Raw genomic sequence first — 27552 nt, forward strand, 5'->3', positions numbered from 1 at the left:
TTTCATATACAGGCATACCTTGTTTTATTGTGCTTCTCAGATATTGCATTTTTTTAAACAAATTGAAGGTTCGTGGCAACCCTGCATCGAGTAAGTCTACAGTGCCATTTTTCCAATGGCATTTGCTCACTTTGTATGTCTGTGTCACGTTTTGGTAATTTTCACAATATTTCAAACTTTTTCATTATTATTCTATTTGTTAAGGTGATCTGTGATCTTTGATGTTACTACTCGCCAAAGGCTCAGATGATGGTTAGCTTTTTTTGGCAATAAAGTATTTTTCAATTAAGGTATATACATTGTTTTTTAAGAAATAATGCTATTGCGCACTTAACAGACTTCAGCATAGTGTAAACATAACTTTCATATGCACTGGGAAACCAAAACTTTCTTGTTACTTGCTTTATTTTGGTGGTCTGGAACCGAACCCAAATACCTCCGAAGTTTGTCTGTAGTTTAAATCTTGAGATTCAATTCTCCAAAGAAAGTATCCTGAATTTAAAATTTGTTTCAGAAACGAAAAGGGCTTCGCTTTTACAGCACGGTCTTTGGCATCGACAGGCTCTCCATCGAAGCTGAGTTCTGGATGAGAAGCTGAGATTTGGCTCTGACTGCAGCCCAGATCCTGCAACAAGGCACTTTGTCTCTGGTCCATTGATTTTCCAATCATAAAATAAGGAGACTAGTACTTCTCTGTGTGTGTGTGGCGGGGAGGGGCATGGGGGAGGGCGGGGATCATAGCATTCGTAGTAAATCTATGCCTTCCATAATCTATACCTCTGCCTTCTACTCCAAACAAAAGAAAATACATGCTGTAGGGAAAAAAAAAAAAAAAAGTAGTAAGTTTACTTCAATTAAACTTGAAGTTGGACTCCAAAATTATTTTAGTCAACTTCAGGCTTTAAGCCTTGGAAATAATTTTGGATATTAATGATGGTAGAATGTCCATAATTAAAGCAATTGTTTCATTCATTGGTGCCAAAATTTCACTTCATGGAAATTATAAGATTTAAAGGAACTTGTGCTGACCTAGAATGAACATTTGATTGATGATTTTCAATTAACCGAAGAAAATGTCTTCTATTTCAAACAAAAGATATTTTTAGGGAATTCCCTGGCGGTCCAGTGGTTAGGACTCTGTGCTTCCGCTGCAGGGGACACGGGTTCTATCCCTGGTCGGGGAACCAAAATCCCGCATGCTGAGCAGCGCGGCCAAAAAACAAAAACGAAAAAGAAAGTATTCTTAGCAGAACTGTTGGTTTCGCATAACAAAATGCTTACTAAATCTCAAACAACTTGTCCTGTGGAAAATTATTTGTGACAATTTGCTTGAACTTATTATTTCAGAATTTATGGAATAATACATGGGAAATGTATGTGTGAGTGTACATATATCTGTAGACATTTTTTAAAGAAAGAAGTTTTTAAGAGATTACAGAATAGAAAGAAAGAATGCAAGATTCAAATCGTGGATACCCTTAAATGACAACTTACCAACAAATGGACCACTAAAATGTAGTAAGTTTAGTGCAAACAGATTAACACTGTGTCCAATGGGCCACCTATTGAATGAGGAGACTCCAGGTGACAGATCGAGGACAGAAAACCACAGGAGACTTTAGGGTGGGTCCTCAACTTAGTAAAAATGAAAATAAAGGCACTGTGTTTCTTGAGAACTGGCCCCCAAATTTCCTTTCTCTACTTCAGAGTGTGGCAATGACATATATTCAGGAACTTTGGCCAAAGAGTTTTTAAAGAATTATGAAGCGTTGGGCATGACTTGCTAGTATTTAGCATGTTTACAAACACACTTTGAAATACTTATATCACGATCTATATAAAAATAAAACTGTGAACAGCTGGGCAGGAACATTGTTCTACTCGCCGAACTTTTTTCCAAGTTCCTTGACATCGAGGATTGCCAATTGCTTGCCAGTGGAGGGTCTGATTTCTGAAATGATAGTTTGAAAATGTGAGTTACGCTAAAGCATACCAAAGAAAATTCTAATTTACAGAATTATAAATTGAGGTTTGTTGTTTTTTGGGTTTTTTTAGAAAATGATCACACCTTGAGTCTTGAAGTGTATTACAAATTGAAATTTTTTAAAGAATGATCACAAAACTGAGCTTCCCTTCTTCAGGTTCTGTCACAACAAGTTACCAATTAATCCCTATTTGAGAACACCCCCTGTGGAGATTGTAGTTTGAGGTTCCTGCATTCGTGTCTCTCACTTGCTCTGAGCATATGAAGCGCTACGTAAGGGAAGATGGCTTTCTGTTTTGCGTACATTTAAATTAGAGGGGTCTGGCCTTCCTGCCTGTGGACGCCGCCGGGTAAGCATCGTTGACATCTGCCCCCTCCATTGCTGTCATGTCTAAATCAGAGTCACCCAAAGAGCCCGAACAGCTGCGGAAGCTCTTCATCGGAGGTTTGAGCTTTGAAACAACCGATGAGAGTCTGAGGAGCCACTCTGAGCAGTGGGGAACGCTCACAGATTGTGTGGTAATGAGGGATCCAAACACCAAGCGCTCCAGAGGCTTCGGGCTTGTTACATATGCCGCTGTGGTGGAGGTGGATGCGCCCATGGATGGATGCAAGACCACACAAGGCGGATGGAAGAGTTGGGGAACCAAAGAGGGCCGTCTCAAGAGAAGATTCTCGAAGACCTGGTGCCCACTTCACTGTGAAGAAGATTTTTGTTGGTGGCATTAAGGAAGACACTGAAGAACATCACCTAAGAGATTATTTTGAACAGCACGGGAAAATTGAAGTGATTGAAGTCACAGCTGACAGAGGCAGTGGCAAAAAGAGAGGCTTTGCTTTCGTAACCTTTGATGACCATGACTCCGCAGACAAGATTGTCCTTCAGAAATACCACACTGTGAATGGCCACAACTGTGAAGTAAGGAAAGCCCTACCTAAGCAAGATACGGCTAGTGCCTCATCCAGCCAAGGAGGTCGAAGTGGTTCTGGAAACTTTGGTGGTGGTCGTGGAGGGGGTTTTGGTGGGAATGACAGCTTTGGTCGTGGAGGAGACTTCAGTGGCCGAGGTGGCTTTGGTAGCAGCCGTGGTGGCGGGGGATATGGTGGCAGTGGAAATGGCTATAGTGGGTTTGGTAATGATGGAAGCAATCTTGGAGGTGGTGGAAGCTACAAGGATTTTGGCAGTTACAACAGTCTTCAAATTTTGGACCCATGAAAGGAGGAAACTTTGGAGGCAGAAGTTCTCCCCTATGGTGGTGGAGGCCAATACTTTGCCGAACCATGAAACCAAGGTGGCTGTGGCGGTTCCAGCAGCAGCAGGAGCTATGGCAGGGGCAGAAGGTTTTGATTACTGCCAGGAAACAGCTTTGCAGGAGAGGAGAGCCAGAGAAGCGACAGGGAAGCTACAGGTTACAAGAGATTTGTGAACTCAGCCAAACACAGTGGTGGCAGGGCCTAGCTGCTACAAAGAAGGCATGTTTTAGACAATACTCATGTGTATGGGCAAAAAACCTCGAGGACTGTATTTGTGGCTAATTGTATAACAGGTTATTTTAGTTTCTGTTCTGTGGAAAGTGTAAAGCATTCCAACAAAGGGTTTTAATGTAGATTTTTTTTTCTTTTTTGCACCCACGCTGTTGATTGCTAAATGTAATAGTCTAATCATGACACTTGAATAAATGTGTCTTTTTTTAAAATGTGCTGTGTAAAGTTAATCTACTCTGAAGCCATTTTGGTAAACTACCCCAACAGTGCAAAGTTAGAATACTTTCAGGGTGATGCCAGGTTCCGTTCAAAATTTATTTACAACCTGCTTTGGTGGAGAAGCTATTGTCTTCCGAAACCTTGGTGTAGTTGAACTGACAGTTACCGTGTTGTGACCTGGAGTTCACCGTGAAAAGGGTCACCCAAGCAAAGTGATGGAGTTTTTTGGTTATTAATATGATTGTTGGCACATCCTACGCAATATATCTAAATTGAATTATGGTACCAGATAAAGTTATAGATGGGAATGAAGCTCGTGTATCATCCATTATCATGTGTAATCAATAAATGATTTAATACCCTCTTAAAATAAATAAATAAATAAATTAGAGGGGTCTAAACCAAACAATCCCTTGAAATCCTTTCCAGCTCTTTGATTCCATAATGAAAAATGGGAGCAGTGAAAAGAAAAAAGCCATATTATTGAAATTATTATTTTTAAAGTTACTGGAATTTCAGCCAGGGTTGAAGGTGCTTTACAGGTACAAATTAAATGATAATATTCATTTAAAGTTAAAATATGGATGAGGTAGTCAGGAAAATATTAAGTCTAAATATTAAGTTTCTATTTCATGTGAATTCCTTACCCACTTTACTGTTTGTATGTGTACTCAATACAGAGGCTGTTGGGCACAGGAGACTAATAAACATAAATTCAAGTTATTAAATATTAAAATATACTATGGGAATAATGATTAACGGGGAAGGTCCATATTTTTCTTTCAAATCTGTATTTTTCCCAGTTCTGTCTGACATATTTAAAACCATAACCCATGCCCATCACAAATTCTACCCTTCTTTTGGTTATGAATAGTGTTATCGGATTTAACTAGTAGATAAGTACAGGACTGGCATGGATTTTTAGGGTGGTAAAATGTTTTCAAGGGTCAATTCTTTTGGACAATCTGTAGATTTCTGTGATATGATGATTTACAAGAAATATATATTTGGTCATTCAAATGACCAAAATATATTTATCATGTATAGTTGGTCTTTGTCCACCGTTCCTGGCTGACAGCTCCCAAAGCCGCTGGAATTTCCTAAATGTTGAGAGTGATGCAAATGTCTTGTTTATGTGAATGAGGTGATTTTTGGAAGCATCTGAAGTTGAGAGTTGGTTGCCTGGAGAACTAACCAGGTGGTTAGAGGGTTGGAACTTTCAGTCCCACCTCCCATCACCAACCTCTAGGGAGGGGAGAGGGGCCGGAGGTTGAATCAATCAATAGCCAATGATTTAATCAATGATGCCTACATAACGAGGCCTCCATAAAAGCCAAAAGGACAGGGTTCAGAGGGCTTCTAGGTTGGTGAATACGTGGAGATGTGGGGAGAATGACACCCCTTCCCACACCCTGTGCATCTCTCGCATCTGGCTGTTCCTGAGTTATATCCTTTTACAATAAACTGGTCCTCTAGTAAGTAAATGTATCTCTGAGTTCTGTGAGCCGCTCTAGCAAATTAATCAAACCTGAGGAGGAGGTCATGGAAATCTCCGATTTATAGCCAGTTGGTCAGAAGCACAGGTAACAGCCTGAGCTTGAGAATGGGATTTGAAGGGGGGTGCGGAAGGGAACGGTCTTGTAGGACTGAGCCCTTCACCTTGTGGAATCTGATGCCATCTGTGGGTAGATAGTGTCAGAACTGAGCTAAACTGTTGGATGCCCAACTGGTGTCCCACGAATTGCTTCCTGTTGTGCGAGGAGAACCCCCCTGCCCGCCACACTGGGAACTGGGGGCTCCAAACACCAAAAGAGTTTCTGACCCTGCAGAGCTGGGCACACGGCTACCATCTCAGTCATGATGTTATGACTACCCCGCTGAGCAGTGATTCTGAAATTTTGCTGTGGGTATGAATCACCTGGGCAGGGTTCAGCAGACTGTGACCCATGGGCCAAATCCAGCCCACCCCCTTGTGTAGCCTATGAGCTAAGAATGATGTTTATTTATGATCCAGCAATTCCACTCCTGGGTATATATCCAAACAAAACGAAAACACTAATTCGAAAAGATACACACACCCCAATGTTCATAGCAGCATTATTTACAATAGCCAAGACATGGAAGCAACTTAAGTGTTTATCAATGGTTGAAATGGATATGTGCTATATATAATACTACTCAGACATAGAAAGAATGAAATTCTGCCATTTACAATAACATGGGTGGACCTGGAGAGTATTATGCTTAGTGAGGTAAGTCAGACAGAGGAAGACAAATACTGTATGTTATCACTTATATGTGGAACCTAAGGAAATAAAACAAACTAGTGAATATAACAAAAAAGAAACAGACTCACAGATATAGAGAACAAACTAGTGGTTACCAGGTGGGGAGAGGGATGGGGGGAGGGGCAACCAGGGGGAGGGGATGAAGAGGTACAAACTACTGTGTGTAAAATAAATAAGCCACAGGGATATATTGTTCAGCACAGGGAATATAGTTAATATTTTGTAATAACTATAAATGGAGTATAATCTGTAAAAATTTTGAATCACTACGTTGTATGCCTGAAACTAATATAATATTGTAAGTCAACTATACCTCAATGAAAAAAATAGTAATAGAAAAGAATGATTTTTATGTTTTTAAAGAGTTGAAAGAAAATCAAAAGGATATTTCATGATACATGAAAATTATATAAAATGGAAATTTTAGTGTCCATTAATACAGTATTATCAGAGCAAAGACAAGCTCATTGGTTTACCTAGTGTCTACGGCTGCTACTGCGCAGGTCTTCGGTAGTCACTTGTGAGCTTGGCCTGAACCCCAATATCCAAATTCACTCACGCATCTCTGATACAGAGCCTCTAAGTCCCAGACTATGAACTGGCTCCTGGACTCTGGAATTGCCAGATGGAATGTTCTCCTCACTGTTTTGATTCCCCAAATCATGCCTTGATCTGCTACATCCTGGTCCGCTGTTCAGGACACGGAGAGGACAGACCTCCCCAAATTGAGTACCAAGAAGAATCCTGCAACCAGTTTCCCCCCCTTACCCATCAGAGTCCAGGCCGTCTCCAGAACATCGAAGGCTCGCAGAGTCCATAGCTGGAGGCTGACAACCCACACATACCGTGTAGCCCTCTCGGAGATACTGCATCCATCGGGTCAGGGGCCGGTTTTCCGTGGCGCAGTGGGGAGTCAATGACTCTGTCTTGAACTCCATACAGTATCTAGAGCAAAAAAAAAAAAGGAGCAATGTCACTTGCTGTTAATTAGAAATGGCCCAACGCTGGAGAAAGGCTTAGGAAGCCTGGAACCCCCCGAGGACATGGGACAGCCTGGAGAAGGTAGGGTGTTGTGTGGTCACAGGTCACAGAATGCCTTGTCAAGTTTCTCATTCGCTGAACTATGATGCCTGACTGACAACTGAACGTTTCTGCTGTTTTTCAGTCCATGGTTGAATTAGCTGGTCAACACGAATTTGCAGAAACTTGTTTCCTATTCTGTCTAGTCTGACCACGAAATTGTGTCTAAAAGCACATTTCAGCAGGAAAATTGCCCTTGATAACTTTGCTGAGATTTTAATGAATTACAGAAATTGAACAAGACCTTGCTTGAGCCTGAGAACATGTGAGCCCCAGGAGGGCTAGTCCTGGATTTCCAGGCCAGCACTTGGTGTTTTTCTGCCCCACAAACATTCCTGGGGCCTTCCCTGTTCTCCCCACCTGGCTCACCTGCATGATCTGGGCTAATGAGATGAGTTTTGACTTGAAGTCAAGCATCAAAGTTACACTGGGCATCACAGATAAAAGGACATGGGAAGCTGAGACATGTTTTTCTGTAACAGACTAGTGTCACCTTATACTGAGCTGCGGGAAACACTCTATTATGTGACTAGACTCTAAAAGCTCTGGGGGCGCATCCAGACATGGATGAATATTTTAGAGTCTTGTACTTAAAAGCAACACAATTTTGCAGTTCTTCAGGGAAACAAAACAATGTGGCATTTTAGGTCCTAACTATGCTAAAATGGGCTAGTTTTTTTTTAATCCATACAATTATAAGCTGTAAAAAGTTAGATGGAAAGTGTCTGGAGAATCTGCTTCAAAGAAGATCTTTAATGACGGTAAGTATTATTTATTAGGTACCTTAAGGTATTAAGGTAGGAAATTCTATTGATGTAGCTTCAGTCAATTTCAGACAGCTTAACCCTGACATCTTTTCAATGATATTTTCTCATTAAATTCTCATAGCAACCCACGGGATAGGAATTAATATTCTCATTTTACAAGAAGGAAAAACTGAGGAGCAGTGAGAGGTAGTGAGGGGATTAGAACATGCAGTGCATCTGGCGTCTCTATTCTGACCGCAGAAGGGGGGATTTCTAATGAGGTCAGAGGTTCCTCCCAGCCTGAGCCATTAGGTCTTGATAAAGTCCTCAGGGCTCAGGTGGAGGCCACGTTCAAATTCACCAGATGGAGGCGGTGCTGGAGTCCACAGTCCCCTAAGGACTATAAGATGAGAGGCCTTAGTGGGACTGACAAAATAGTATCATCTCATTTTTATACAGCATGTTTCTTCTTAGGGATCAGACCCCAGAAACAAATCTTTTTTAAACATAAAACAGGGAAGGGACAAGTACTTCCCAGTTCTGTGATAAAGAGTCACATTTGTCAATGAACGAATAACAGAAGAAAACCCATGTAGCAAGTTACCTTTGTGGGCTGACTTGACTGACCAACTGGAAAAACATAAGTAAAAAAAACAGCAAGTTACCCAGCATCCTCTGTGTCTGTGGACCACTGCGGGGAGGCCACTTGTCTTGTTCGCTCCTTGTTGAACGCAGAGGTAGTTATAAAGGCAGGGACTGGAAAAGGAGAATGACCTTGAACATGTGAAGCCTGAAGTACCCACAGCGACATTTCCCAAACTTGGTTTCAAACCCGTCTAAAGCCTTCCATCCCTAAATCTATGGGACACCATCAAGGAGTGAAAGGAGGTGAAGTCAGAGTGCCCAGAAACGAATTCCATAAAGCTCTGTGCAGTGCAGTTGGGTAGGTAAGGGAACAGCAGGCTTTTGATAAGCACGCTTGTCTGCAGTGATAACACCACGTGGAAAGGCAGGAGAGGGGCCAGGAAGCACAGCCCAGAGGGAATAATAAAAAGATGGGCAGGGTTGGGGGAAAAAAGTAAGGTACTAGAGAAAGGGAGAGGATTGTTTTTTAATGGAAAGAAGAGAAACAGAGAAGAAAAGGGAAAGATAGAAAGAATAAAGGAAAAGGAGAGAGAGAAGGAAGGAAGGAAGGTAAGAGAGAAAAGGGAGTAAAAGGAGAAAAAAAAAAAAGACAACCAGAGAGAGGAAATGAGAAAGGGAAAAAACAAAAGGAGGAAAGGGTCAATGCTCCCAGGTGTTCTGATAACCACAGCCTGGAAGTTTCACCATCAACCATATAGCCCAGGGTGTGACCACCAGGTACCGGCCAACATAGCACTCTCTCCACACCAAACTCAGAGAAGAAAGGTCCTAAAGCATCTCTCCTCGCCCCTCTCCCCACTCCCACCTCTGACACTCTGGGTGGAAGAAAAGAAAACAGCCAGAAATCTTTCCCTCCCACCTCTGCTCTCTTATTTTGTTTGTCTACCACCTATTTCATCTCTAAGTCTGGGGGGACATCTGTTGCTCTGTGTAGTACCTGGAGATAACCTCTTGATTCCACCCTGCTGTCAATTCAAGAAAGACAGGGTTTTGCCTTGTTCATCACGGGAGCCCTCACACATTTACATGCTCAATAAATATGTGTGTGAGGAATGAATGGGTCGATGAATGAATGAATGAATGAATGAATGAAATTGCCACCAAGGTTCACGGGTCTTACTTCTCTGAGGTCTTCTGTTCCTATACTGCGCCTTGCAGCTGAGATGGCTCAACCATCCTTCTTAGCTCCCCTTTCAGAAACTGGACCATCCCAGAAAGGGGAGATACCAGCTCAGGTTGACTTCTGCGATGCCCATCATCAACAAGAGCACAATGGCGTGCGGGTACCAGCAGCAGCAAAATAGAGGCTTCAAGCCTGCATGTTCATCTTGCTAAGCTCCTTCCTGCCACAAGATGGCAGCCTTAATTCTTCTTTAGATTTTCTGAATGAGGAGTCATTTTTCTACTGCATGGGAATATAAGACAAGCGTGGCCACTTGATCCTAAGAGTCGCAGGCACCGCTTTTGTCCCGTGTGTCTGAGCACCTAATCTCTGCAGTCTGAACGCTACCCACATCTAGTATAAACTATAGACTCCCAGCCGAGTGGCTCTTCCTCACTGTGCTAACATGTTTGTTTTCCAAAGAGAACATGCCATTCTTTCTAAATGTGACTGTAGCTTTTGAACTTCCAAAATCCACGGACGGAATCAAAAAGGACAAGTGAATGCATGTACGTTAAGATCCTTCTCTGTTTCTCTTAGACCTAATTATCAGAAACACAAACAGCGAAAGGCTTTTCATTTTCTCACGTATTGTTTTCATTTCTGTTCTTCTGACACATTTATAGGCTTATTCACTAAGTGAAGAATGCGTTTACTGCTACATCCACGTAGCATTATATCATTATATATCATTATATCATTATATTATATTTTCAGGATGTGTTTCTTTAGTGCAAAACATTTGTCTGAGCTCCTAATTTGTACTGCAGGTATTATTACAAAAGTTCAAAGGCAATGCACTGAATGTGTAGCTCGGGGGGTGGGTTGGAAACTTGGTTAGGAAGTAGAGGGCAAGTGTATGACTATAGCTTCTGATACAAAATCTGAAGAAGAAGTTCTAAGATATTAAAAATAAAAGCTAAAACAGTGATGCACCTCTAAGTTTCCAGGCATGATGCTAAGTGTCTTTCATGTGTTAACTCATTGAATTCTCATAACCCTGCTCTGAGATAGACCCTATTATTTCCCCATTTCACAGATGAGGAAACTGTGGCCCAGAGAGATTAAGAAACGTGTTCAAGGCTCATGTCTAAATGTGGCAGGCTGCCTCTATTGCAATGCAGATGACAAAGTTTCACTCTTTTAAGTTTCAATATGGCAGCATATTACCGATGAAGTGCTTAAATTCGGCTGTGTTTTCCCTTTCTGTGTCTGATCACTGCCCTTAATGCGAAGTGAGATTTGAGAGAGGAGAGAGGGAGATGGTAGCCCTGACCCCCGGATTTCCCTCGGGCATGGGGGAGGGGCGGGAAGTGTGGTCCAGGAGGTGGGGGAGGGCTCATGGTGGGCGCAGATTAACGCCTGGAGCAGCATGGCACCTTGTACGTGTGTAGCCTGCTCATTTACAAAGTGCTTTCACGTCGTATGTTACCGATCTTCACCAAAGCTTTGTCAAGAGGTGTTCTGAGCAGGTTTTCTCATCAGAAGACTGAGGCTCATTGAGGTTAAGTGAAGGGAAAATAAATAGTAAATGACCAAGCCGGAGCCCCAGTACAGACACTAGCTTCTTTAAGACTTACTATCCATGCCCAGTGTCAAGCCTCTGTGGTTATGACCCATCATAGAAGCAAGCCAGTAACCCTGGACCTTGTCTCCTCCGTGTCCTGCCTCCTCCAGCCCGGGCTTGGTTTGGTGGCACATTCTATTGAGGGGGGCGTCCTTCCCTCTGGCAAGAGTCTAAAGTAAACAAGCCAGATCTCCTGGCGAGCTCTGAACCAGCACCACTTTTCAACATGCCCCACAAATTCAATTTTTCATTACTTAAGAGCAGTAAGTAATTTAGAAATGATTTTTGCCTCCAGCCCCGCTTTTGCCTCTGTGTGGAAGCACGTAACCGGTGCCCCAGGACAAAGGCTCTCAATAAATGCCAGGTCCCCCTCCTTTCCCCTTCCTGGCAACAATATTCAATGTAATAGATTCTTTGTTAACAGACTATTTGCCAGCTTTTCTGGCATCCCATCAACCTACCACTGTTCGCTTTTACAACAACTTCCACTTCTGAAAGCGTGGCACTGCACATACTTACTTTGAACATGAAAGTAAATTAAATTTGCTTTGAGAATTTCATAAAGCCCTCTGACACAATGGGGTGTCACAAAAGCAGGCTTAGAACCACTAGTCTGTAGATATGGTGTAGAAGACGACAGAATGAAAATTTGACAAATAACACCAGCCTGGAAGTATACGGTTCATGATAATGCACAGCAATCTCGCAAGAGGAAAACGCATATAAACAATTGTCAGTATGGGCAACAAATATATAATACGGGTTTTTGCATTTGTTTTTATGATAGAAATAGACTCATGATACGCGTTAAATGAAACAGAAAGAATGCAATGGCTACTTGATCATTAATAAGAGTGTCTCAGTGATCATGTTTCATTCACTGGCCTTGCACAGCCTTTATATTTCTACTTAGTTACCAGATTCTGTAACTGCGAGTTTAAAATATAATACTACTACTAATATATGAATATTAATGATTTACAATGTCAATATTAATTTGCAATATAATAATAATAATAACTAATGATAACACTTAACAGCAAAACACTATCAAGTGGGGGAAAACCCACAGGATTTAGAGCCATGAGATCCAGGTTTAAATTCTGGTCCCTTTACAAATGCTGTCATCTCACTGAGCTCCAATGTCTTCATGTGTAAACCAAGAATGATGACACTGTCCTACCTCCATGACAGGCAGAATAATGGCCCCTCCCCAAGATGTCCATGTCCTAATCCCCAGAAGCTGTGAATATGTTATGTTACAAGGCAAAGAGGAATTCAAGTTGTTACTCAGTTGACCTTAAAATAGGGAGATTATCCTGGATTATCCAGATGGGCTGAATGTAAGCACAAGGGTCCTTCAAAGAGTTAGAAGAAGATGTTATCGTGGAAGAAAGGCACAGAAAGATGCAATGTGTCTGGCTGTGAAGATGGAGGAAGGGGGCCATGGGAAAAGGAAGCTTCTGGATGATGGAAAATGCAAAGAAACTGATTCTCTCCCAGAGCCATCAGAAAGGAATTCAGCCTCACCTACACCTTGATTTGAGCCCAGTGAGACCTGTCTGACTTCTGACTATAAAACTCTAAGATAATACGTTTGTGTTGTTTAAGTCACTAAGTTTGTGATAATTTGTTACCTCCAGCTTTCTGAGGTATTGACAAACGGTAATACAACCACACCCAGCGTGTGTTCCTCTAGAACGTGTTTTCCTGTGAGTGAATCTCTTCATTTTAGTGTCCTTCACCATTCTGGTAGGCTGAGAATTTCACAGTTTATCAGGTCCTGGTTCCATGAGGATTAAAAATATTATTTCAGTTCTTCCTGAAATAATAAAGATCAGAGTGAAAGTAAGTGAAATAGAGACTAAAAACTGTAGAACATATCAATGAAACTGAGAGCAGGTTCTTTGAAAAGATAAACAAAATTGACAAATCTTTAGCCAGACTCACCAAGGGAAAAAAGAGGACTCAGGTAAATAAAATAAGAAATGAAAAAGGAGAAGTTACACCTGATACCACAGAAATACGAAGGATCGTAAGAGACTGTTACGAATAATTATACACCAACAAATTGGACAACCTAGAAGAAATGAATAAATTCCTAGAAACGTGCAAGACTGAATCACGAAGAAATAGAGAATCTGAATAGACTGATTACTGGTAGGGAAATTGAAACAGTCATAAAAGAATCTCCCAAAAAACAAAAGCCCAGGACCAGACAGCTTCGCTGGACAATTCTACAAAACATTCAAAAACATTTAAGAACCTTCTCAAACTTTTCCAAAAAGTTGAAGAGGAGGAAAACCTTCCAAACAAATTTTATGAAGCCTGCGTTACCCTGATACCAAAACCAGACAAGGACACTACAAAAAAAAGAAAATTACAGGCCAATACCCTTGATGAACATAGATGCAAAAATCCTCAACAAAATATTAACAAACTGAATCCAACTATACATTAAAAGGATCATACACCACAATCAAGTGGGATTTATTCCAGGGATGCAAGGATGGTTACATTGATTTGCAAATCAATCAACGTGATACATTTACAGAATGAAGGATAAAAATCATATGATCATCTCAAAAGTTGCAGAAAAAGCATTTGACAAAATTCAACATACATTTATGTTGTTGATGTCAACAAAATGGGAATAGCAGGAATGTACCTCAACATAATAAAGGCCTTATATGACAAACCCACAGCTAACATCCTCAGTGGTGAAAAGCTGAAAACTTTTCTTCTAAGAGAGGAGTAAGACAAGGATGGGCACTCTTGCCACTTTTATTCAACATAGTATTGGAAGTCCTACCCACAGCAATTAGGCAAGAAAAAAGAAATAAAAGGCATCCAAATTGAAAAGGAAGAAATAAAACTGCTACTATTTGCAAATGACATGATACTATATAGAGAGAACCCTAAAGCCTCCACCAAAAAACTGTTAGAACTAATAAAAGAATTTGGTTTCTCATAGGAACAAACTATGAGAAAGAGAAATTAACAGAACAATCCCATTTACACTTGCATGGAAAAGAATAAAATACCTAGGAATAAATTTAACCAGGAGGTGAAAGGCCACTACTTTGAAAACTATAAGACACTGATGAAAGAAATTGAAGAAAATACAAATAAATGGAAGATACGCATCTTCCTGTTCCCTTTCCTGTGACCTGCATCATCCCGCTCTGAAGAGATCCAGGGCTGGGAAGGGGAAGGGGTCTGAGCATCCTGGTGCCACAGTGAAGATTCAGAGGTGCTGCAGGAATACGGTCTAGCAGCCAATCCCTATAACTGAACGGTGCAGTTGCTTTTTCTGATAGATCTGCTATAGGCTGTGACAGCCATCCAAAAAATCAATAATGTCCCACAGCGACTTCCTCCTTCAGCCTTTCTGTAGTGTTTCTGCAGAATGCCTGAGCTGAATGAGAGCTCATTCTGTGACCGTTGCTGTGAGCCCTAAATTATTTCCCTGCGAGCTTAACTCGACTGCCGTATCCATGAAGGGCCTCTGCACTGGCCCTGCCACTACCCACTCCACTCCCCAAGAGATCTTTTCAAATCACAGATCTGATCACATTGGCACCTGCAGAAAACACCCCAGTGGTTTTCCACGGCTCTTAAGAGAAAGACCAGAATCCTAAACAGGGACCCCAAGGCCCTGCATCCAGGGGGGTGTCAGCCCAGACGCCTCCCTCTCTGCTCCCCACACGCTGGCCTTCCTTCGGCTTCTCAAATGGGCCTTGTGCCTCCCCCGTGTTATATAAATCAGCCAAAGATGGGCCCTAGTTTGTTTATTTCCTCACAGCAGGCTGAGACCTGTTAGCCTCAAAACCTACTGGCACCAAACTCAAAATTTTATACATCCAATTTGTTTTTAAAATAGCCAAACAAGCAGATTTTTAGTCATTTAGGTCCTGCCTGTTTTGCATACCCTGTGAAATTACACCCAACATCTGCCGGCCGTTGATAAGGTAAAGCCTTATGGTTATAAGACCCCAAGCCATCATGGCACCTGCCCTCTGAAGCCCTCTCACCCAGAGACTCCAGACCATGCTGCTTGGCTAACATCACCTAGACACACAAGCTCCTGGCAGATTCCTCTCTTCCCCTTCTGGATGGGGGTCGCCACATCATAGCCTCTGGACATCCCCTCTCACGCAACCCTGTAAGGTTGTTGCGTGCTACTGACTCTCGTGGTCATGCGCTTTTCCTAATCAGTCCCCAAATCCCTCAAACGCCCTACACCTGACTGTCTGGTTCGCCACACTGGTCTCTCTGCCTAGCTAGCTCTGCATTTCTCAGCCTCATCTCCACATCCTCAGGGAAGTCGCTCCCCTCCTGGCCTCTGGGGAGCCCCTCCTCCACCAAGGCCAGGGGGAACCTGCTTACGACACACACTCACAGCTCCCTACACCTCTCCCTTGTTCAGTACCTGTGGCACCAAACTGAAGCTGTAATTTTCTGGGATTAGTTTCCTAGGATTATCTGCTTATCATCTCCCCCTCCCACTAGACTGTGATCTACCTGACAGCAGACTGCATGTCAACTTTTTTCCCCGTTGTAACTGGCACTCAGCCCACTGCCTGGCATCGAGTAGACTCTCAATAAATATTTGTGTGTGGAAGGAAAAAAGGGAAAAAATGGCTTAGTGAGGGTCACGCTGACATGGAATTTTCCAGGTTCCTATGAAAAACATGTGATCTTTGCTACCCTGAGAAATCAGTGTTTTGCTCTCTCAGATTCAATCCCGATTAACACCCCTGTTTCGGCCTTTTTGTTTATTTCTGTGTGAGTTGCCTGTGGCTCCTGACTCGTGATCAAGCTGACTCCTGGTCTCCTGGGCCACTCCACAACGAGAACGATCTTCCCAAATCATAAATCTGATCACATCAGCTCCAGTCCAGTCGGCTTGAGAGGAGAGGCAGGTGTTTTAGTCATTTTATCATCCTTTCGGAATTTCTATTTTTTCTACTATTTTCACATGTATGCAAGCATTCGTGATTCAACAGGAATGACCTTGAAAGGTGAAACAGGGTTATCCTTACTGGACACATCCTAGCCTGAGTGAAATATTCTCATCCTACCTAAAGTCCTTTGTGGTCAGCTTGACTGAGTTTGCTCAGAAACCACAGCGCACGTCCGTTACACCGGGCGCCCGCACAGCGGCAAGGGGCCACGGCCGGGTTATAACTGGGAAGGGGTGGGAGGAGGTGTGAGGAGACCTTTACACAGCTGGCGTATAATTCCTTGATCAAGTATTTCCTGAGCTTCCTATCTCCTCTGGGCAGACTGGCCCATCCCATTCCCTGCAGCTCATGGAACTTTCCCGGCCTGGCACGTGGCCTTCTACGGGACGGGACGGGACGAAGGGATGGAAAGTCACCAGAGACCCCAGGGGCAGCGATCGGGGAAAGCGCAGTACCGAAGGCGTGCCCGCAGTCCTGGCCCTGGTGCGTCGCGTACTCCAGGCAGCCGGCTCTCTCCTCCAGGGCCGGGCAGGGCTCGCCGCCGTTCCGGGGCTCCTGCCGCACCGCGCGCCTCCGCACGCGGGCCGTGGGCCTGCACTGGTCCGCACAACCGCTCCAGGGGCTCCACTCCCCCACGATGCACGGGCGAGCTGAAAAACAGCACGACGGGACGCACACCTGAGCAAACCCAGCGCCTGCCAGGCCGGTCCCACCAACGCACACAGTCAAGTTCAGCCCGCGTACACCGCGCCTGGACCCGGCCCTGGGTCAGGAGGAACACCCCAAGTTGACACTGATGCCACCCGCCCTGATGGTGAACTGATAAATGGGTATCTCTCAGAGGCAGGCGGATGTTCCAGGATCATGAAGATGGGTCTGAGCCAGGACACACCCGAGTAAAAGAGACTGATGCCTTCAGGGTACTTCCTCTTACTCCCTGGGCTTAGATCAGGTCTTTGCTCTTGTTTTCCTTTGATTGTAACTTTATCCTCCTCTGGCCAGAACATTTTTATGGTAACAGTAATACACATTCATTGTAGAAAACATAAAGGAAAAAAAAAATTATAAAAAAGAAAAGGTGTTTCTCCCACCAATCAATCATCCCATCACTTACCCAGGTCAGTTCTTATCAGGAAATGTGCCTCCATGAAACATGACTTAGGCCGCACCAAGGACCCCTATCCAGTAGGTTTCTCCTGGGGGCTCTAGTCTCACCCTGCATGGCTCAGAGACTCCTACACTGTAAGAGGCGAAGTTCAGAGACCAGCAACCAGGGCCCACAGAGGGTAAGAATACCCATGGTCAGGCATGAAGAGGCAGAGTCAGGGTGAGAATTTGGCTTTCAATGCTCTGTCCAAGACTGTAAAATCAGTGTGGTTGCACATTTAACTTTTTCATTTAAAATCCCAATGAGTCTTTTAAAAGGACTGTAATGAGCTTTTAAATTGAATTACTTGAGGACTTGAAATTGGATATAAGAAACGGACAAGGAGACAGAAGATGTACCCTGAACCGGATGCCAAAACTCTTTCTTTCCCACAAAATGTGACCCACTTTTCCCAATCACCCTCATACTTTCCAGTTTCCAGAGTCTTCACCACGAAAACACCTGAACTTCTTTGAAATCTGATTGGACTTCCAACAGTTTGTACCTGAAAAAGCTCATTTTGCCTCTCAGCAAACTCTAGTTTAGGGTTCATGGCGTTTGGAAGCTGTATCATTTGGTAGCACATAACTACACCTGACATGAAAAAGGTCACATACAACATAAAGCTCGGTAAGTAATCCAAAAATTTCAAACTGCTTTAAAATATGCTTTTATTAATCATCTAAAAACTCATAGGCATCACATGTCAGCTACCTAACGAAGGAAGAATGAGCCACATGAGAGTTGGTTCCCAGTATCTGCCATGCACACATCCTTTGGAAAATCAATAACAGGTCACTTCCTGCTCTTCATCTCTTTTTGACCTTCCCATTTTATTTTCACAGTCCCCTAATTTAATTGGCCCATAGAACCAGAAGGCATTTCAAGAGGCTGCCAGATTAGGAGCTGGTTGAGAAGGACACCTTCTGTCCTTAATTCCTTTAATAACTCTTTCTCCCCCAAATCTCTTCATCCCTGAGTCTAGCTAGTCCTGCCCCGATATGTTGGACTTGAACTACACTTAATAATACACTTAATTCAAAGATTAAACATTTAGACATCACTATAAAATACAACTTTGTGGGATTTCCCTGGTGGTCCAATGGTTAGGACTCCACGCTTCCACCGCAGGGAGCACGGGTTTGATACCTGGTTGGGGAACTAAGATTCTACATGCCGTGTGGCACAACCAAAAAAAAAAAAAATAGTTATAGCCTAAGTAGGGAGCACTTTATTTTTTTATTTAAATATTTATTTATTTATTTATGGCTGCATCAGGTCTTAGTTGCAGCGCGTGGGTTTAGTGGCACCCCCTGCATTGTAGGGCTGATTCTTAACCCCTGGACTACCAGGGAAGTCCTGGGAGCACTTTAAAAAAATACAACTTTGCCATGGCTTTAACTCAGAACTTAGTAATATGGCCTTGGGTTACACCTTATCCATATGGTAAAAGTTGACATGGGGGGATGAATTTAGTCTCTCAGTATTTCTTCAATATTTGTGTCTCATGTCTCATAAATGTTTATTTTATTTGGTTTGACCAATAGGCAAAGTCCTCAAATCGCAGAATCATTGAATCAACTGTTGTTCCTATGGGTTAAGGTTTGTCCTTGGCAAAATACTATGCCCTGTCTTTCCAATTCATGACTTTAACAGCCTCATAAAGAGAATCAGAAAGTTCTGGGGCCCTGAACAATAACATCTCGGGGACTTTATTGTCAGAGAAAGTGAAAAAAGTTCACATAGAGTTTCACCAGTGGAGAGGGGTTCCACAAAATATTTTGAGTTGGAAGATGAGTCTGAAGTATTTATTCCTATTCTGCACAAAAAATTCTATTATTAATTAACTTGTGAACTTTTGATTATTTGGATTGTGATTTGTCACAGGTGATGTTTGGTCACGGAGCTTGGGAGAAGTACAGAAACTTCTGACAGATTTATTACCACAAGTCATATATCTCAACTGCATGACACAGATTTCCTTTTGAACTCTTTCGTTAGTGTTCTTGTTCCCTTCCCACTAAAGCTTACCTAACTCACATCTATACTTAGCATATGAAAATATTCTTTCTTCAAATCTGACTTTCTCATCCTTCTTATTTCCCTGGCTGTCACTGGGGGCTGGCAGACTGTTACCTAGTGAGGAGAATGACCTCCTGACTCCAAGTTTGCCCCAGCTTCCCTGTGTCTTAATACTTGGGATTTGATGACATCATCCCACCCCTTTTAGGGGAAAGAAGCCCAGATTTAATGGGTGCCTGGAAGAGTGGCAAGCTCTTTTTTTCTCCTTTGTTTCAACTCAACATGACGTTCAGGTTGAGTTTCCCCAGAAGCCGACCCTGAGACATGGATCTAAATGCAAGCAATTTATTTGGGGAGGTGATCCCAGGAAATATAATAAGGGAATGGGGGAACAGAGACAGAGAAGAAGACACAGAAGAGAACAGAGGTAGGAAGTAGACTCCTAAGCTTCTACTTTGGGTCCAGTGGGCACCTCTGGCGCTGGGCTCACAGGGCAGTGAGACAGTGGATAGATCCGGAGCGCAAGGAATCATCAAGCCCTTCATGATGTACCAGCTAGTACCCCTTCCTCTGGAGCTTCTGTTTATCAGACGTCCCCACTACGGCCACAAGGAGAACAGCCAAGAGTAGAAAAGTAAGTTATGCAGTTCAATAACGAATCTGCACACAAGAGTAGGGTACATCTTTCCATGTCCTAACAAGGATATCCAGTCATATCGAAGTACAATTACCTTAAAAGATGTACCACTAATCTTTTTTTTTTTTTTTAATGACTTTTTAACCTCCTTCCATGGCTTAAAATCCAACCTCCCTGCATGGCCCACAAAGTCCTGGGTGACCTGCCTGTGCCTGCCCGTTGCTCCCATCCGGAGGCACCCCAGTGCCCCCTCTGCCCCAGGCTCCACCCACTCTGGCCTCTTCACCCCTCTGCCACACCCACCCAGGCTCTTTCACACTCTGGGACCTTTGTCTGTGTTTTCCCTCTGCTGGAATGTTCCTCCCACACTGGGCATGGCTGGGTTCGGCTCATCCTTGAGGTCCAGCTGAATTATTTTATTTTCAGGGAGTCCTTTCCTGGCCAGCTTATCTAACTAGACAAACACACACACACACCCCACAAAATTATTTCCTCTCAGAGCTCTGTGCTCCTTGCCTTCTAACATCTCCATAATTCAAATTACATATTTCTTTATTTTGTTTATTGCCGAGTTTTTTATTTCGTGCCTAGCACTTGGCACTCGGCAGGTGCTCAGTAAATATTTGTCGAATCAGTGAGTGAATGAATGAATGAAATGGCATTGGGTGCGTTCCTCCTCCTTTCTAAATGAAATTCTACATCCAAACAGACTCTGGAAGTAAGGAGCCAAAGCACTGACAGAGGCTCTAGGGTGGGAAGGAAAGCCGGTAGAAGGACAGGGGCAAAGTCAGAAACTCCCAGAGACAAACACAGAAGACATTCCTAAACTGGGCGAGAGCTGTCTGGGCTCTCCCGGCGATGGCAGCCCCAAAGGGTGTCCACTGGAAGGAACATTGCTTTCCATGCCTTAAGGTCAGGTAGAGCCCAGCTTCTCCTGGCAGCCACAGTCTGTCAAGGCCTTCTTAATCCATTTATATCTCCTGCCAGTACCACATCTTGAAAGTGACAAGCTCTTTTAATATTAACATCTGTGGCGTGAAGTGGTATTTCCTTTTATTTGAGTCCAATTTCCCTCGCTTGAGAATTTCAGAATATGGTGGAAAAAAATCTGTGTTTATCTTATCTGTTCCACTGGTGGACTTACTGTTTCACTAGACCCCCTTTTATCTTATCTGTTCCACTGGCGGATTTACTGTTTCAGTAGGCCCCCTTCTCTGCAGCCTCTGGACACATCTTTCTATAGACGTTTCCCCTCTCAGAATTACCACTGGACTTTCCCCATTCCCATTCACAGCCCGATGAGTGGCGGCAACCAGGACTAAACACACTATTCTCAGTATGTAGGTACCAAAGGGTAATTTAAAAAAACTTTTGTTTTCTAATGCCTTTCTTGATGATGTCAAATACACACACACACACACACACACACACACACACACACACACACACACACACACGGCAGCAAACTGAGCTGAAAGCCAGGCTCCTTCATTTCCTAAGTAGAGTCTGGATTATTTCTTCTTAATGTAAGGCCTTGCTTATCTTCATGTAGCCTCACCTTGGTTAATCACAGACACTCAAGCCTTCCTCTTTGTAATCTGGCCCTGCCTGCCTGGCTCCTTGCCACCTAAAAGTTGAAGGCCACCCACGATCAAGCGCTTTCTCCCTCACATAGTTAAGTTCTAATCAGGTCTAGTCCTTATCATTCCTAAGGAAATATTCTTTTCACACTTTACCCGCAGCAGTACCACTGATGTGTAACTTCTGTTTCTCAACAATCTACGGAGGAAAAATAAAACCATCCCTTTATACACACACACACACACACACACACACACATCTCAGGGTGGCACAATTTGAACTGTATGTCATCTGCCTTTTTCCCCTCTCCTTATGTATGTGTACCCCTTTCCCAGGAACCCTGTCACAACTTCTCTGAAAGACGAATGAGAGCATAAACATTGCCCAAGTGCCTATGGACCCCCTCAAAAAGCACCAATAAAATGATCAAGTATTTGTTTCCTCTTGCAGAAACTACATTATCTGGCCCCTGGTAGGTTTTTTTTTTTTTTTCTTTTGAGACATTAACTGGACAAGTTTATGAAATGGTAACAAGACAGTGACATGAACTGTCACCTTAGAAAAACATAATTTTAGACCCTATGCAAGCCTGGGGGAAAAAAGGGAATCAGAATCAAAAAGATAATGATGCTTTTTCTGGGTAGTAAGTTTCCAGGTAAATTCTTTTCTTCTTCTGTGTATTTCTACACTTTCTGCAACAAACATATATTTTGTGATCAGGAAGGAAATTTTTTTTTTTTGGCCGCGCCAGGTGGCTTGCGGGATCTTAGTTCTCCAACCAGGGATTGAACCCACGCCCTCCGCAGTGAAAGCGCAGAGTCCTAACCACTGGACCGCCAGGGAATTCCCAGAAAATGTTATTTTTAAAAAGGACATGTGGCTATGCCTCAGATGGCACTGCCCTCTGAAGTCACAGGTAACATCCTCCAGGTGGAAACCAGTGGTCATATTATTTTGGACAAATGTTTGTAAACAACACTGCGATAGCTCTTAGGGGATTGCAAAGAGGAGTGGGACACATTTTTTCACCCTTGAGGGGCATACAGTTGATGGAGAAAGAAGACTCACTCACTTTACCAGTATTTATGTGGAGCTTACCCTGCAAAGTCCACAGCTTCTCATAAAGGCTAGTTTCTCCGAGGCAGTGAAAACGTAATGTTTAAACGTGTGGGCTCTGGACCCAGAGCTCCTGGGTTCAAATCTCACTTTATCACTTAATAGCTGTGTGACTTTGGACACACTATTTGACCTTTCTGTGCTCTGGTTGCCTCGTCCATAAAGTGAGACCAAAATGAAGAATACTTGGGTGGGTTGTGAGACCTAAGGAAATTGAGAGCTGGGAGGTACCTGGACAGGAGGGAAGGTGCAGAGTAAATGCTGGGTAAGTGCGGACGACCTTACCCTCCTGGACTGCACACCCAGGGCTGCAATCAAATCGTGTCCAATTCCTGGCACCAGGCTCTGCTCATTATTTCTGCAGAGACAAAGGCAGGGGAAGCCACACACTGTCTCTCGGGCCACTATGGCTCCAGTAAAGCCTTGGCTTTCTAAGTCATCGTAGACTGTGCCATCCTTTTTTGGGGGGTGAGTTTGGGAGTGCATATTTTCCAGCATGGCACCCCTTCTCCCTCCAGATAAGATGTCAGCAGATTTTGGCCAGTTGGTTTCTTGGATTCCCCATAAATCTAGGAGAAGACACTGGGCCATAGAGGCGACTCTAGTTTTGTCCTGCTCCACTTGGGTTAATGATTACTCTGTCCTTAAGTTGCTCATCCAAGATCCAATGCAACCTACTGCTTCTACGGTCTTAGAATGCAGACTCCACGACCCCAGCTGATGAGTTAGAGACTGCGTGTTATGAGGCTGATAAGCAAGCCTTCCAGGAAGTTCTTTCAGGGCAGGGTAACTCAGATCTGTCCCCTCCTCGGTCTCTCCCCAACACTGATCAGGCTCAGCCAGTGGAGAATTCTCTATCCTTTATCCTCTGTGGGGTGGGGGGGTGGTTATGAAGATACGTTATTGGTGTTGAAACCCATACCATCAACATAATTAGATTTTTCTGAGATGATTAATTTCAGAACTGACTTTTTTGGGCACTTTAGTAATTCTTCAGATTCAACTTATTTTTAGTTTTTACTGAGTAAAAAAATAACTTTCAGACTTCCCTGGCGGCGCGGTTGTTAAGAATCCACCTGCCAATGCAGGGGACACAGGTTCAAGCCCTGGTCCGGGAAGATTCCACGTGCCGCAGAGCAACTAAGCCCGTGCATCACAACTACTGAGCCTGCGCTCTAGAGCCCGCGAGCCACAACTACTGAGCCCTTATGCCACAACTACTGAAGCCCGCGTGCCTAAAGCCCGTGCTCCACAACAAGGGAAGCTGCCGGTGATGAGAAGCCCGCGCACCACAACGAAGACCCAACGCAGCCAAAAATAAATAAATTAAAAACAACAACAACAACAACAACTTTCTATTTAGGAAAAAAAAAAAGTTCCAGTACGGTCATCTCTTAGCCACACCAAAAAATAATGTGTTTCTCAAGATGAAAAAATCAGAAGGGCTAGAAGTAAGTTCCACTGACACAGTTACATTTTTCATTCACGTTTAATGTCATTTCGGTCAAAACTGCTTGGGGCAGCATCAATGGTTAACCTAACATTAGGTGAGAAGGAAGTGGATTCTAAGAGGCCGAATGGCCCTATGTACATAGAGTAACTGGAGGCTCTGCGCCGCTGCACCTTATCGGGTATGATCAATTACAGCTGTGAGTTGCCACAAACAGATGGGGCGGACGGCAACTTGAAAGCAGGCGGCGTGGGTTCCGATCTCACTCTGCTGCCCACCTGTGGTAACGCTGTGACAGGAGAGCCCTCTGAAAGCCCCAGCTCCTGCGGCTGGAAAACGCTAATAATGCGGGCCCACCTCCCCTGTCTCCAGATCCCCAAGTCAGCACAGTTGTGACACTGGTCCAGGGCTAAGGAGACCGAGCATGTCGGCTCCGTCCTGCCCTGCACTCTCGCCCTCAGCTCTGAGGCCAGAGCAGGCTTGGGCTCGCCAAGTGGGCCACCTTCCAATTGTCTCTATTTTCTTACTGCCTTCCCGCAAAACTCCAGGCACAGAGAATCTACCAACGAGGAGCCTTTTCCATCCCGAGTCTGTTTCTGCCTAGGCCTGCGAGAGCCTCTGTTAACTCCCTGGGGAAGGGCGTTTCAGGCTCCTGAAAATGCTCCTTTAAAAATCCTAGCAGGCACCATTTCCTTTTCTGGCTTGGGCTTCTTTGTCCGCAGCTCACAGCCTCCTCCTAGCCACAAAGGTCCTGGGATTTCTTTCTGAGTTCCCCCGGAGATGGTAAGGGCTTCTCTCTTCTGCCATTACTTCCCCAAAAAATCCTCAGTCCGAAATGATAGGTTCTTTGTTTTAATATCTCTGGACTGAAAATGAGGGTTTTATTTTTGACCAAATAGAGACTTGGAGGATTCTGCAACTCCTCATAGCGCTGTTAGGGCACACGAAAAAGCCGGTTTTCCTCCTGACACTCGCTTATCTAGCTGTGTTCACTGTCTGTCTTGTTCCCCAGGTGAGCCTCAGGGCCTAGCCTAGCGCTGTCACAAAACGCTGACGCCCACAGGGAACACTGAACAGCCATGAGATGCTTTCTTCTTAGAACTCCCCTTCCCCTTCTAGAGGCTTCTCCCTCATTCTCTGGGACCAGGCTTGCCCATTACTTCCTCTGGGAAGTCTTCCTTGAATTCCTCTGGTCTTCTGAGTTTTTCCTCTCTGGCTTCCCGGATCCATTATTTTGGCAATGAGCATATTGCAAATGGTTTTGTGTGTGTTTCGCTACTCGACTCTGAACTTCCAGGGGGCAGAGATTGTGTCTTCATTGTTTTTGTATTGCTGTGCTTACCACAGACCGGGGTCCATTATCTGAACTGCAGGAAATTCTGTATTTACCTTTAAAATGTAGGCAGGTCCCTTTAGAGAAAAGATTAGTGAGAGAGGCTGCCAAGGTGGAAAGGTTTGAGTGACTCAGGTAACTGAGGCAAACAGGAGTTTAGGGAGGATTCTGCGGGGAGGGAACAGGGGACGCCTGGCCCAAGGGTACTACATTCCCTAAGTAACTGACTCTTCACCTTACTTTAGTAGTAAAGTACCCTGGCCTTGGAGCAGAAGAGGGAAAGAAGCTTATCAAAAAGATCAGTATTCTCAGGTAAATCATTAGCTTTCAATCAAGATTTTAAAAATCTTAATGTTTTTCAACTGTGTTCTTTCAGCAGCAGGCCTGGGTGACTGTCCTGCGGTGGGCTGGTGGCCTCTCCCGGCAGAAAAGAGGCGGAAGGGGTGCTAGTCTCCCCCAGGCCTCTGGTTTCCCGGGGAATGACACAGCCCTGCAGGTTACCAGGAAGATGCTGAGGACCCCACAACGCTGGGCTCCTTGAGGTCAAACCCTAATGTATGTGTGGCTTTTGGGGTGATGTGATTATCAGGGAGCAGGGCTGCTTTTATTTCCAGAGCTGGCTTTTCTCAGGTACGCCTTGTTTTTCAGGACTATACTCACCATGTCTTCCTTTACCTTTTAATTTAATTAAATCAGCATTTGTTGAGCCTATACCAGGGGCTGTGATATTGTGGGAGATTTAAAGATGAAAAAGATTGACCCTAAAGGAAAACCGGCAAGATTAAAACATACTAGGAACTTTGGGATAAAAATCTTTATCATGCTATATGGATAAAATTGAATTCAACCAATATATGGAACACCTCCTAGGAGGAAGGGGCTGCGCTACACGCTCGAGTGCAGGTGAGGACAACTGTGGTCCTCCAGGAACTTGTTCTCCAGAAGAAAGCACCCTCCCAGGACAAGGCCTTGGCGCCAAGTGGGATAATTACACGTTCCCCACCTCATCACCCCTCTCCAGGGTTAACAGAATGCACTCGGCGGAACCCGGCACAGGGGCGTGTGCCTCTGGAACCTGTCAGCACCATCTCTCCAGGTGGGAGGTGGCCCTACCAAGTCGCAGCTCCCAAGCGGAGGGGTTCATTCGGCCAAGGTGGCCAGCGCCCTTCCAGACAGCAGGGCTCCAGCCCCTTCCACCCAGTCTCTGGTGGCAAGAGGGGCATTGGAGCCGTAGGTCTAGATGGAGAGGACTGGGAGATCCCTAGATGGAGGGGGCTGGGGACCCTAGGATGGAGAGTCTGGGGTGCACCTAGAGAAGGGGGTGCTGGAGGACCCTGGATGGAGGCGTCTAGGGTGGGCCGGGATAGACGGCACCGGGACACCTTGCTGCCGGGCTGCGGTCCCTGGTGCGGGACCCTGTGCCCCTCCGCTGCGGGCGAACGGCCCGTTGCCCACCCTCGGGCCCGCCACCCACCTGGGCACGCCCTGGAGTAGTCGAAGCAGCAGTCCCCGGTGAGGCGGCAGGCTTGGTCGCAGAAGCACGTCCCGTAGACCCTGTCCTGCCTCCAGCCGTGCGCGAAGCAGGCGGGGTCCCGGCCGGGGCAGCAGCGCCCCGCGTCGGCGCAACCGGCCAGGGCCCCGGGCCACAGCCGCGCCAGCGCGCACAGCGCCATCCACAGGGTCCTCATGGCACGCGCTCCGCACAACTTCGGGGCGAGTGCTGGGCTTCTCGGAGAGCGCCGGCCCCGGAGCAGCCCGGCCTGGCCCTGCCCCGCGCCGGTCCCCGCCCTTCCCGCCGCCCCTCCCCAGCCCTGGCGGCGCGCCGGTCCGGAGCCGGGCTGGGAGGGCGCCTGAGCCCAGGGCGCCCGCGATCGACGCTTCGGGCCCCGGCCCCCTCCCCGCCGCGACCCCGCCCGGAGGCAGCGGAAGAGCAGGTGCTCTGGGATCCCGGCGGCCCAGCGAGGTGCCGGGCCGCCAGCAGCCCCGTCAGGGCGGCCACCATATCTCCTGGTTCCCAACTCTGCTTCCTGACGTCTGCGGACACGTTAGCCAGCGAGGCACTTTGACTCCAAGGCCAAGAGCCGAATAGCGCTTGATGTGCCCGTGCGGGGCTCAGCCGCACC

At 45.0% G+C, this 27552-nt stretch overlaps 1 protein-coding gene and 1 pseudogene across 2 annotated transcripts; one reads left to right on the forward strand and one right to left on the reverse strand.

Moving 5' to 3' along the window:
- Positions 1-27188, reverse strand: SBSPON (somatomedin B and thrombospondin type 1 domain containing). Its single transcript, XM_082432633.1, has 5 exons — positions 26904-27188; positions 16599-16793; positions 8468-8558; positions 6745-6921; positions 1-1951 (listed from the first exon to the last, which is right to left on the reverse strand). The coding sequence occupies exons 1-5, from the start codon at positions 27115-27117 to the stop codon at positions 1834-1836; spliced, it is 795 nt and encodes a 264-aa protein (XP_082288759.1). The 5' UTR covers positions 27118-27188; the 3' UTR covers positions 1-1833.
- On the forward strand, positions 1958-4074 carry LOC309646364 (heterogeneous nuclear ribonucleoprotein A1 pseudogene; annotated as a pseudogene). The gene has a single exon. The product of its transcript is annotated as a heterogeneous nuclear ribonucleoprotein A1 pseudogene (transcript).
- Positions 27189-27552: the final 364 nt, after the last annotated feature.

This window comes from Balaenoptera physalus, assembly GCF_965194825.1.
Source record: "Balaenoptera physalus genome assembly, chromosome: 17".
Taxonomy (NCBI): domain Eukaryota; kingdom Metazoa; phylum Chordata; class Mammalia; order Artiodactyla; family Balaenopteridae; genus Balaenoptera; species Balaenoptera physalus.